Source organism: Rhinatrema bivittatum, chromosome 11 (genome assembly GCF_901001135.1).
Source record: "Rhinatrema bivittatum chromosome 11, aRhiBiv1.1, whole genome shotgun sequence".
NCBI lineage: Eukaryota > Metazoa > Chordata > Amphibia > Gymnophiona > Rhinatrematidae > Rhinatrema > Rhinatrema bivittatum.
Genome location: NC_042625.1, coordinates 60945436 through 60958409, shown reverse-complemented (window position 1 = coordinate 60958409; position 12974 = coordinate 60945436). Strand labels below are relative to the sequence as shown.

General features: G+C 40.0%; 1 protein-coding gene across 2 annotated transcripts in view; it reads right to left on the bottom strand.

Moving 5' to 3' along the window:
- MED13L (mediator complex subunit 13L) overlaps window positions 1-12974 on the bottom strand; it is a 667498-nt gene that overhangs the window by 118627 nt on the left and 535897 nt on the right. For both annotated transcript variants that reach the window (XM_029619261.1, XM_029619262.1), the window contains 2 exons: window positions 6898-7118; window positions 3999-4204 (listed from right to left, as the gene is read on the bottom strand). In XM_029619261.1, the coding sequence (XP_029475121.1) occupies window positions 3999-4204; window positions 6898-7118 (427 nt within the window). The remainder of the gene's footprint in view (window positions 1-3998; window positions 4205-6897; window positions 7119-12974) is intronic.

The following is a 12974-nucleotide window of genomic DNA, read 5'->3' as shown; positions in this document are numbered from 1 at the left end:
TGTGCGCATCACTTAAAATTGTGTGCACGTGTATGTGGTCAGCCTCTTTTATAACATGTGCAGATATACACGTCTATGTTTTAAAATGGCTGCATCCCTGGGCGCGGGTCAACAAACGCACGCACATGTGCACCCGCCTGCCAGCATAAAAGTTACTGTCACAATACGAAACCAGTTTTTTACTTCACACATACAGAGGAAGATTTTAAAAGCCTTGAACATGCAAAAATGGCCACATACATGTGTAATGGGCTGCATGGAGCTATGTGAATTTTAAATAGCCGGGAAGGGCACGCGTACATTGAGGAATGCGCGCCCCAAAAAAGTAGATGGAAAAGGGGCAGGGCAAGGGTGTTCCTGTGGCGGGCCAGCACTGACACATGCAACTTCAAATTTTCCTCAACTGGCACATGTATGTTATGTCATGAGGAAATGGGATTCATGGCACTGTACCCTGAATAAAACTGGACAGACTAATCAGCTGTCATATTCTAGGTGTCTATGTTAATCAGGCCTGGTGCAACCGGGTGTGCAAACTGTGCAATTGCAAAGGGTGGCACACCCAGGAGCAGGGAGAGTGAGAGAGAGAGTGAGCAAATTGGAGCCTGCCTGGGTTGTGAAGGTGTGTGATAGAATGGAGCTACAGGTGGATCCTAACCTGTTAGCGGCTGAAATGAAGAGGAAGGCCCGCGGCTGTTGGTGAATCTCAACCAATGAAGAACTGGAGACGCCTGGATGTGTGTGAGAGAAGGAGCATGTATGTGTGTGAGCTTGTGTGTGTACGTATAGATATACTGTATATAAGAAAAAGAAGAGAAAGTTTGTGCACCCCATTCTCAATAATTCATGACAATCTCAAGGTGACTGGAAATCAAAAGTTCCTAGATATGGAGAGTGTGAATATTTTTTATCCTTTTTACTTTTATTTTTCATGTGTTATTTGATGTCTGCTGTTTGAAATATTTTATTGATCTTTTATTCTTCAGATGTTTTTGAATTATTATGTTTTTACTATTATGATTATATATTTATTATATTTCTAGATTTTGTTTGATATTTGAGGAATGGTGATGGTTCTGTTTATTCATTGTTGCACTGCATAGAGAGTCTGGCTTCTTGCAATTTCCAGTTCAGCTTTTGTCTGCATGTTTGTATTTCTACTTTATAGTTGCTCTATTCTGTATTTGGTGAGGGTCTGTTTATGTTCTGCATATATGACCAAGGTGAGGTATTCTCCTAACAGGATGTGTATTAGGGTTTTCAAAGGGTCAAGTCCACACCTAACACATGTTACAATAAGTCTAATCAATCCAACAAGTGTATTGCAAAATAGGTTACCATGGTCCATAAAGAGAAACCCAGAATAAGCAATTAAACAGGAGAAATTCAATAATTCCAAGGTGCCGAAATCTTCATTGAGATGTCCTATTTAATTGCTTGTTCTGGGTTTCTCTTTATGGACCACTGGAACCTATTTTGCAACACACCTGATTGATTTATAGTATGTTTGCTCACCATTCCACACTCTGCTGTGACAATAGGCCTAATACCATATTGGTTCCAAGTGTCTTTTTTGCAGGGATTTCTGGTTGGCATCACAGCAGTGCACGTAAATTCAATATAATATAATGTAAGAGATATTTTTACTTCAGAATACTGTACTTTAATATTAATATTTTTCATGTAAAATATTATAAATGCATAATTCATAACTGTGTAGTGGAAAGGGCCAGGGTAGGGGGAGGTGTTGTGTAAGGCTATAAGGTTCATCTAGGGCACCTAATACCCTTGCACTGGCTATGGATTCTGGGACTGGGGATGAAGCCTTTGGGGGTTAGGGGAGGTGAAAGTTTTTAAAGTTTGTTTTGCTGGAGGCAGTGCCGGTTCAAGGAACTCCAGCAACCCTAGGCGGTGATCTCTCTCTCGCTCTCTCCTAGATTTCCCCAATTCTCACCTACCTCTGCATCACACTGCATGACTCCTTTTTTCAAACTTGGCACCCTCAAGTAGACCTACACCGTCCACCCCATTCCGGTGCCCTGCCACCTAGTCCACCTAATATGTCCCACCGGCCCTGGCTGGAGGGAGCTGGGCTTTCTTTTTGTTGGTCTGGGACAAAGACTGAATGTACTGGGTGGGGTGGTGGGGGGCGCAAAGTAATTGTTTGTACAGGGCAGCGCAAAAAAAAAAAAAAAAAGCTAGCATTGGCCCTGATGTTAATTGTAAACATACCCAAAGCCCAATGAATATGGGGCTCTGCTTTGTACATGGATTTTATATCCATTATCTATTGGTAACAGATCTCTATGTATGTGTTAAAGATTGGGACAGATAAAATAGTAGGTGAAGTATTAAATCTTATGTGATCACTATTTATGTATTTAAAATGTTTATATTTTGCTTATTACAATAAAATGTGCAAAGCAGATTATAATATATAATTGTGCACAATAAAAATCTAAACAATTTAAATATATAAAGTAAAAAATTAAAATCAATAAATAAATCATACACATAAAAAAAACTGTTCATCTTAGCAATGGTGCCAGATATCAAATATTTGTCACTCCAGTTCGTATGCCTGCCTTCATCTGCTTTCTAAACAAAATCATTAACTGAACATAGACCGAGGGCAATTAATTCCACAATATAAGCCCAGAGACAAAAAATGATCTTGAACGTGTTTTGCTCAGTCGTACTGTTTTACCAGCCAAGACGGCACACATATGCCTATAACTGATCTGAAAGGGAACTGGACCTATTTGTCATTATCACATTTTCCCTTTTATCTTTTCACATTATCATCTTTGTGGATGCCTCTTTTTAAAGATAACCAGGGGTAGCAACCTACTGGAAATTATTGATTTATATAGGACAGTAGGATCCAGTGAGAAAGGTTGGTCTACTAGTTATAGCAATGGGCTGTGAACTAGAGAAACCAGGGTTCAAATTCCACTTCCCCCATTGGCATGCCTTGCAACCCTGGTCAATTCAATTCATCTTGCATTGCCTCAAGTACCCCATTAGATTGTAAACTCTATATGATAGAGAATGTTTGTACTTGCATTACTAATAATGCTATAAGCCATTCTCAACATTATTTGGAAGGCAAGCTAAAAACTCAAAATTATGTATTAAATTATGTATAGGAATTTTTTTGAGTCATCCACCATTAAATCACAGTCACAAAAAGAACATTCCTACAAAATGGACAGTGATACAAATAGAACTGATTATTTAGCAAAATCTCATTCCAAGGCAAAGGCATGATCATTAAGCTCTACACATTTATTTCTTTATAACTTGACTTGAGTATTTAAAGATGACTAGACCTGATTTGTCTTTTTTACTCTTTAAAGCTGGATGCATTCTAAACCTATCTCCTCTTCTTCAGCTGCTTGCTGACCTGCTGACAAGTGAAAGAGAGGTTTAGCAAGAGTGAGAAGTCTGTGCGTACCTTCCTTGTCATGTTATGTTTCAGGAAGATAGAGCTATTGAAACCAGGTATGGGTTGACACTAGGTTCTTTATCTTTGGTTATTGATTCCTTTCTTTATTACATACTTTCTACACTGGTGCTCTTGGTTAAAATTTAATTTTGCTGTAAGCATTTATGAAGGAGCTAGACAACTAAATTCTCCAGCTCCGAGACCTTCTTTGATGTGTCCTGTCAAATCTCTCTCCCCTTATTCCTTCACACCTGATTTATATTTGGAAACCACTATGTCTGGCACAGGTTCTTTGTGTTTTTCCTGTTTTTATTCATATCAATTCCCTTGTATAGCTAAAGTACTAATGCAACCTATGATTATTCTGTCCCTCTGCTGTGAGACAGCTGTACTATGCTCTAATAGAGGGGTAGGAACCAGAGTCAGAAGCTAAAGCAGAATTCTATGCTGAGAGCTAATTATTGACCAGCTTCATTGTAAATGCATCATGGGTGCACATAGCCTCATTACAAGCATGGCTTTCTTTAGTTCCAATCAATCCTATACTTACATGTAGCCATCTCGGATGAAGGGGGGAGCAGGTGGCATGGAGAGCTGTTCTATCTTTGGAGGGACAGCCCATGAAGGCCTGTATATGCAGGTTTCTGGTATCTTCAGAGACAGCAGACACTGGCTTGGTAGCATCTTCAGAGGAGCAAACATAGAGCATCCTATGACTGGCTGCAGCATGGGTACTCTGTGCACGTATGAAAAGTCCTGTGAGGCCAAAGAAAGTTTATCAATGAGAAACTTCCTATTTTCAGCCCTTTTAATAAGGAAAATGCAGAAATTCAGTGATATTACATTGGAAGAATTTGACTCACCTCTTGCTCACTGGATCCATGCCCTACATGGGTGATTAAAAAAAGTGAAGGATGGTCTTGCAAATTGGATTGTTCAGAACATTAATATATCCCTTACTGAAGGCCATTTCCCTATTTCCTTGATACAAGTTGGGATATGTCTTGTTTTTAAAAAGTCACATCTGGACTTTGAGAATCTTCAAACTTCAGGCTGGACTCTAATATTTTACTGCTAGCCAAACTTAATGAGCATGTGGTTGAATATCAAGTACATGAGTTCATCAAGGATATGACTATATTAGATCAGAGACAAGTTGGGTTCAGAATTAGTCATAGTACTACGACAGAACTAGTTTCTTTATTAGATAATTTGAATTATTTTTCTAAAGATTCTTTCCCTTCTGCACTAAAACTACTTGATATGAGTGCTGCCTTCAATACCACTGACCATATTCTGCTTATAAACTTCCTTAAAATCTTTCAGGCAGATGTTCTTTAAAAGACTCAGTGACTAACTTAGGTGCACAAATTTTAGTTAAGCTGATTAACCTTCTAAATCTGGTCAGCTAAACTTAGTGCCTAAAATTAGAATGAAAATGGCTTCCCTAAGCTAAATCTGCCACCTAACATAGCTGGGATGCCTTCCCTCAGTCCCTGTGGCATTTAAAAGTAAAGCTGTGGGGCTGACAGCCACCCGGTAGCATCATTTCATTTTCATTTATTAAAATTTTATAAGCTGCCTGTAAAAAACATGTTATCCAGGTGGTTACAAAATATAACATACATAATTCTTTAAGTCAGTACTGCTTGCAAGAAACAAAGAAAAAAGTTTTTAGTATTGCTGCTTTTGATTTGTGGAATTCCCTTCCTTTAAAGCTCCATGATGTGTGTTACCATTTGTGCTTTAGGAAACAACTGAAGGCAAGATTATTTACTCAGGTATTTTCTGTTTGATCTATGTCTTCTGAAATGAACAACTTCTTTGTAATTTAGTGTACTGCATCATTGTTTATGTTTTTAGTGTTCTGTTTAAATAATTGTGTATGTGCCATATAATCCGCTTTGAACACTGAGGAAGTAGCGGAATAGAAGTTTGAATACATAAATAAAATAAATTCTAATTAAGATGAAAAATAAAACATAATTCAATAAACATATGATTATTAACAGAAAATGAAGTCTATAAAAACATGACAAACTAGCATAAATAGGTAAAAAACTAATCCCATCTGGCTCCAGTTTGTATTAAAATGTTAAACTGAGGGTGTGTGCCAGCCACCACTATAGATCCTCCCACCTTCCATTTCAAAATATTTTTCCAGGGAGAAGCTGCCAGACCCCTTGCGCACCTCCCCTCCTAACTGCCTGAAGTTGAATTAACACATGATGTCAACCCTCCCCTTACCCCAATCTCACCCCCTCACTCTTTAGAAGCACCTCCCCCTTAAGCTTAGCCAGGGGTACACAGGTTTACATCTTCCCAGTTAGGTTTTCAGCAATGGACTGACAGCAATGTTGCTAGTGTAATTATTTCAATGTTTAAGCTGCATGATTGTCTAAATGGTCCATAAAGAAGATAAAAACAACAAAACATAATAATTAAAATACATTTAGATCAATTAAATTAACATATAGCTATAATAAAAGAAGAAAGTGGCCCCACATCTGTATAACTGGTATGCAAACTAAGCTCCACTCTTCTCCCTTCCCGCACTCTCCAGCTCCACCCCTCTTCTCTGTATGGGAATTGAGCTCTGCCCCTCTCTTTCTTTGCACTTTTCAGCTGTGCCCCACTCTCTCTGTACTGTCTAATCCACTCTCTACCACCACATATGAAAATTGAGTTTCACCCCTCTCTCTGAATAGTCAATCCTCTCTACCACCGTACAGTACACCCGAGGTCAGCGTGCACTTTCTCCTACCACACATCTCAATTACGCTCTTTCCTACTCTTTACAGTATTTCCCTATCCTTGGACGAGGTTTTTACTATTAGTCATGCTATAAAACTTTAGGATGTCAGAGCAAAGCTGGATGTCTAACTGGGAGAGCACAAATTTGTGCTTTCTCATCTAGGCTTAGGGATTTTCTGGGAAGCTTTTGAGAAATTTGGGGGGCGGGGGGCAGTGGTTTTGGCACCACATATTATTTTGACTATGGACAGTAGGTGGGAGGGAAGGATGGCAGCACAGCTGCACATTAGTTTGACTCTGGACAGATGGGAGGTAGAATGCTGGGGGTAGGGGTTGGCACCTCCACCTGGCAAAACATTTTTGAAGCAGTAGGTGGAAGAAACGATGTCGGTAGGGGTTGGGAGGTGCTGACAGCCCTGCCTGCTGCCAAAATATTTTGCATCTGAGGAGAGGCATGGAACTTCAGCAGCATGGGAAATCCTGCACATGTGTGGTAAAGGCCTTTAAGCCTTTCCAGAAAGCTGTAGAACAGATGTATGGTTGGCATCAAGCATGGTCACGTAATCCACGTGTTATACTACTGTGAACTGCTTATCTTTAAAGAATTAATTTTACATTGGTAATGCTTAGTTGCACTATAAATTATCTGCTTTATTTCTGAGTCATGGGAAGAGAAAGGTGATTGTCGTTCTTACCTTGATCTCCTCCGGTTTGGGGCTGCATAGTCCATCCTCCACCTCCATTTTAAACTCCATGATTTGAGTGCTGGCCATGCTGATCATAGGACTCTCCATCATGCCAAGGGTTGGAGCTGTCTCAGAGCTGATTCCGTCCTTGTAACTCATCACTGGGGAGAAGGCTGGGTGCTGCTCCAAAGAGGGGGGTGTTGGGAACATCCTCTGCAAGTCTGCCACAGCTGGATCCATTGGGTAACAAAGAAAAAGAAAATACTCTGTCAATATACAACAAAATTGCAGAAAGCAATGCATGAATAGATAACTGGCTATATTATAATCCTAAAAGAAGACAGCTGTAGAAAATAAAACATCAGACCAGAGAAAATATCCAGGGTGATTTTATAAGCTAATGGTACATAGTAACATGGTAGATGTTGACAGAAAAAGACCATCTGGTTCATCCAGTATGCCCAGTTATTCCTGTCCACACCTCCAAGGCTATTTGCCAACTGCCAGCCACACAGAGCGACTGCCAGTAGGATGTCACTCCTTAACCAAGACAGGTTTTTTTTTTTTCCATTTTCCTCCATTATACTCCACTCTCCTGGGCAGCTAAGCATGCAAGAGCCCCTTTTGAGTTTATACCCAGAACTCCTTCCCTCTCATGATCAATTATGGTTGTTTCCTGAACATCTGGACTTTTAGGTCCTTGTGGTCTTTCTGGATGGTGCTTCATGGCCACCTGTCCACCGTGCTGACCCGGTCAACACTTAGAGTACACAGCATGACAGATAGACTCAGCTAAGTATGTGCCTACATTTCTGCTAGGACTTGTATGCTTGCTAGACATATCTAACTGTTAATTCTTTCGCTCGTTTCACTTTTTTGCAATTAAGAGTAAACCTTCATTGTACTTATGTCAGGGTTGTTATAGGTAAGTTTCAATGTAGTCTTCACATTCCGATCAGATTTAAAATCCAGTAACTTATTCTGGTCGCTACAGGCGGAATAGAAAACACTTTAAAGAAATAAAATAAAGTATAATCATTATAGTATAAATTTATATTCTTAACTTCTCAGAAGAGTTTAGCTTTGTGACATGGTTCTCAAAATGAACAGAAATCCAGAAGTGTCACTAGTTCTGGGCACGTATGGCCAAGTGCTCTATTTTTTAGGGTCCCGAGTCCCCATCCCTCAACTATTACAGCCTCTCACCCCCTCTTCCCCCACTCCCAATGCACTAGCAGTGCATGCTTATAACTTTCCAGTTGTCAGCACACCCCTCTTCCTCCAGCACAGTTCAATGACCAACTGTTTGAACTACTTGGGGCTCCGCAGATATAGAGTGCCATGCGGTTCAAACAATTGGCCACTAAACTATGCAGGAGGAAGAGGAGGTGCTGACAGCTAGAGAGTGGCCTGGTTATAAATGCAGACTCTGCTGGCACCATGACATGGAGCGGGGCTCCAGGATACAAAACATAGGGTGGGGCAGAGAGAGAGAGAGATAGCAGACTGAGTGTGGATTGGGAAGGTACAGTGAGAAGTTGGCAATTAGGTGCTTGAGTGGAAGTGTGTTAGATGGTGTGGGAGGATATGAGTGAGTGAGAGGTTTGAGATGGAGCTTGAAGAGGTTAAAGAGAATGAGGGCTAAATGGTGGGGAGGGGTTGAGAGGTGGTGTGAAGAACCTGGAGAACTGTGGAGGGGGTATGTGACTAGGGGTTGCTGAGGAAGGGATGAGAGGCAGTGGAAAGGGATGGGAATGTGAAGGGGGTAAGAGAGTGAAAATAGAGCTGGGAAGGCAGTGAAAGATGGGTAATGAGAGGCTGGGTACTGAGCAAGAGACAGAAGACAAAGACAAGAAGCAGGGGAGGTGAAGAGAGACATGGAATGAACTGGGGTGGATGAGCAGATGAGAAGCAGTGGAAAGTAGATAAGGGTGTGAATAAAGATGGTGGAAATGGGGGGAGTATGGAAAGCAAGAAAGAAAGGGGAGAATGCCAGAGCTGGGGAGTGTGTGAGAGAGGGGCTGAGAAAGCAGTGAGATGAAGAGAAGCTGATAGGTAGGTGAGAAGTGAAAAGTAGAAGACTAAAGACTGAAGGGTTAAAAAGGTGGAGAAGGTTGGAATTTAAATGAGTGGATAGTAAGGTAGAGAAATGTAGAAAAGAGCTGAAAGAGAAAGATCAATGGCAGAGACAGATGAAGAGTATGAAAAGAAGACAGGAGAGAAAAGAAACAGAAAATTGAAAGGACACCCTGGAAAAGCAGTTAGGAGAAGAAAGACCAAGGAAAGCCAAAAAGAGAGATTGGGACCAATGTGATTAGAAAAATACAATGTCCAGACCACAAAGGTAGGAAAAAAGCATTTTATTTTCAGTTTAGTGTCTTAAATGTGTTAGCTATGGGAATATGCATGTCCTATATATTTATATTTTGTTTAGTAAATGAAGAATGCATGACTTGTGCTATTTTTCCAGTGTTTTACTGTTTACAGTTTGGTTTCTGGGGGTTTCCATTTCAATTTTCATCTGCATATTTCTGTTTCTAATGGTCACTCTGTCTGTATCTGTTGAGATTCCTTTTGTGTTTTGCATCTGTGATCAAGATGAGGTATTCTGCCAGTGAACAGTTTCAATGTAAGAAAGTATACTTGTTCCGTTTTCCCAAAAGTAGGTATACTGGTGTTCTAGTGCCCACTACCAATATTTGCAGTGTTGCCCTTTCATAAGTAGGGGTTGTTGCTGTTTGAACCCTGACAATTAATACTGTTAAGATATAACAGGATTGCTATATAGGTTCCGAGTGTGTTTTTGCAATATTTTATGTTACTTAACAATCTAAGGTATTAACTATAAACTCTCCCAAAATATAATAAAAAACCCAAAACAAAACAGGCAGAGCATACTTTTATAGGAATCTGGTATCATAAAGTGTGTAAACAGCCATAATCATAGCTAAAGCACTCAGGAGTATAATCATATGAGAAAATGCTTTCCAGGGTACCACTAAAGGGAGTTTTGATTTCTTCTATTGGAAGCCCCTTTGGTGGCACATTGGACAGGATCTTCTCATTCCTTAGAAGACATTCACAGTTACTTTGAAGCATTAAGTCCATTTACTCTTTTTTGCCATGATTGAGTTTTAGATCAATTCTACAATGTGTAAGTCTTGGGGGTTCAGATTAATTGGTTTCTTAGTAATTCACCGTTTATGAGTATACAAAAGCAGGTGATTTTACAATATTAGAATTTTCTGCACACAAAACATATATAAAACTGCTATACGATTCAAAACAATCCTCTGATTAAGATGTGAAAACTGTCATTGCATTGTAATTTTCCATACCCTTTACCTAAATACCAGATTAATTATTAATATGAACTAGATATTTTCACTTGATAAATATCGCATGTCTATGAATACCACCTCTGTAACCAATCACTGTTTATTTGTTGTTATAACTATGAATGTCACTTTGTAAACCACTGTGATCTATACATGGAACGACAGTATATAAAATGTCTAATAAAATAAAAATGATTATACTCGTGAGTGCTTTAGCCATGTTTAAGGCTGCTTGCACTTGTTATGATAATAGATTCCTATAAAAATATACTCTGCCCGTTTTTTTACTTCACAATCTGCCTGTAAGTGAAGGGAATTTGTGTCGCCATTACTGAGGCTCGTTGCTGTTTTTGTTGATGAGATACGACGTTTGAATGATCGCCAGTTGTGGCGGTTATGAATACTGAAACGCTATGAACTTACTAACCCGATGTCCCTGTTGAAGAACCGAAACGCACAGTGTGTTGGGCGTCTTTTGGGTTTAAACAAAATAATGTTTTCATTGACTCTAAGCATATATTGAATATGAATATTCTAGCTGTTGCTTTCTAAAGATAAGTGCACATTTTTAATTTTGTTTTTGAGACCGATGATTATATATCCAAAGAGACTACTAAATGAACGCTAAGTGTTCCTGGAAAATACAGGAATAGTCCCCCTAGTGACAGCAGAAGCATCAGGCCCTGGTCATGGTAGTCTGTTACCGTGGCCTGGGCTGAGGAACTTTGTGAGTAAAGATACTGGGAGAGTTAGGACTGGGGTCAGAGGTAGAGGGGAAAGGAAGGGAGGCCCCTGGAGGCAATATTTATTTGGCTTGACCCAGAAGCAGGGGTGGTGGCAGAGGCCAGCTTCAGCCCTTTTATTTTTTTTTTTCTGGAGATGGAGGGGTTTTGGAGAGGTGAGACTGCAGGTTCAGGGAAGGGTCAGTGTTAGGGCACTAGACCTGCAAAATTTTTTTTTAAGCCAGTTAAGTTAGCCAGATTAAGTTAGCCAGATAACTTTAACCAGGGATATACAGATAACCTATCTGGCTAAAGTTAGCCCAATAAGGTATCTGTTTACTGGGTATTTGAATATTGGCCTCATGAAGACCAATTGTGTGTTTTTACTGGTTCATTCTCAGAGGGAGGGGATTTGTGATCAGTTCTTTAATTATTAAAATCATGGGGTGGGAGGAGACATATGGGTCTGAGACCTAAATCTTTAGCACATCTCTGGTGAAACCAATATTACAATACTTATTTATTTATTTATTTTATTTATTTGAGGTTTCTTCTATACCGATAGCCGTTTGCACATCGTATCGGTTTACATACAACTAATAACTTATGGGCAAAGCCCCTTACAAAGAACAGTAGAACAATGTGGAAAACAAATATACAGAAGATATAATTGTAATAAATAGAACTATACAATAAAATACAAGAGATATATATGTATGTGAGAACAGGGAGTATAAGAGTTACTTAGGCAACTATATTCATAAAGATATCTTAAGGAGAACACTTATGCTGGAGGGGTCATGATACTATCAATACAATAACTTTAAAACTATAACACATTGTCGTTAGAAGGTGTAAAAACAGCAGTGTGGAGCTGAATAATTTAGAGATTCAAATGGTGGGTAGGGGAAAACAAAATAATGGAGATAAGGAGGGTGGAAGAGGAATTCAATAGGAACTATTAATAAATATTCTCAAACGCAGAACATTATGAAAGCATCAGTCAGTCAAGTGTTTTATTGCCTTGCTCAGAAGACCCTTTTTGTTTCTGTAACAGTCATGTGTAGAACAGAACAACAGAAGTACAATAGTGAATTCAGTCAAACAATAAACAAGTATGTAATACTGCACTGGAGTAAGCAGGTACATTACCAACTTATTTAGGGCAGACTGAGTCAGTCCTGGTTTTATCCCATTGCACTTATGAGTTTGTAAATAAGGAAAATAAGGGATTTAAAAAATAAGGGATTTAAAAATTCCCCAAGGATTTACTCACCAGGGATGAAATGCACTCACCACATGCTTTTGCTCTCACAATAATTTGCTTTAAAGAGGGAGTAACTCAAGTATGAGAGTGCATTTCCTCCTTAGTAAGTTTACACCTTCACTTCAATCCTGTGCAGCCCTCTCCCATTTAGCACTCTTCTCTCTCCACTCACCACCCCCTCTCTCTACCCCAAGCTCATGTAGACCTATATCTCCCCTCCCTCACCCAGTGCAGTACTTTCTCTCCTTTTCTAATCTCTCCAGCCCTCTTACTCTCCTCTCTCCCTCTTCCCAAGCCCTCTCACTTTCTTCCTCTCTCCCCTACAGCTTTTTCACTGTCCTCTGTCTCCCATCCCCACCCTCACTTCAGCCCTGTTGCTCTCACTTTCCTCTACTCACCTATTCTTGATACAGCCTCCTTCTCTCTCTTTCTTGCAGCCTTGCTGCTGTCTCTCAGGTCACAATCAGGGCCGAAGAAACCTCTTCCTCACCCTCCAAAGCCCCATTCGGGACCAAAGTTGTTTCCTCCTTTTCCTGGGCCCACCATCGCCTTTTTCTGAGCTCCAATAGGGGCTGAAGACACTTCTACTGCTACCTCCTGCTCCCAGGGCCATCTTGCCAGCTGAGAAAATCCACTCGTCCTAGGAATATAGATTTTCGAAAGTCTGGACAAACTGGCACTATAAATCTACAGATGCAAAGAGGCACAATCAGGACTGGCTCAGACCATCTTTTATGACCTGCAACCCTTTGATAAGTC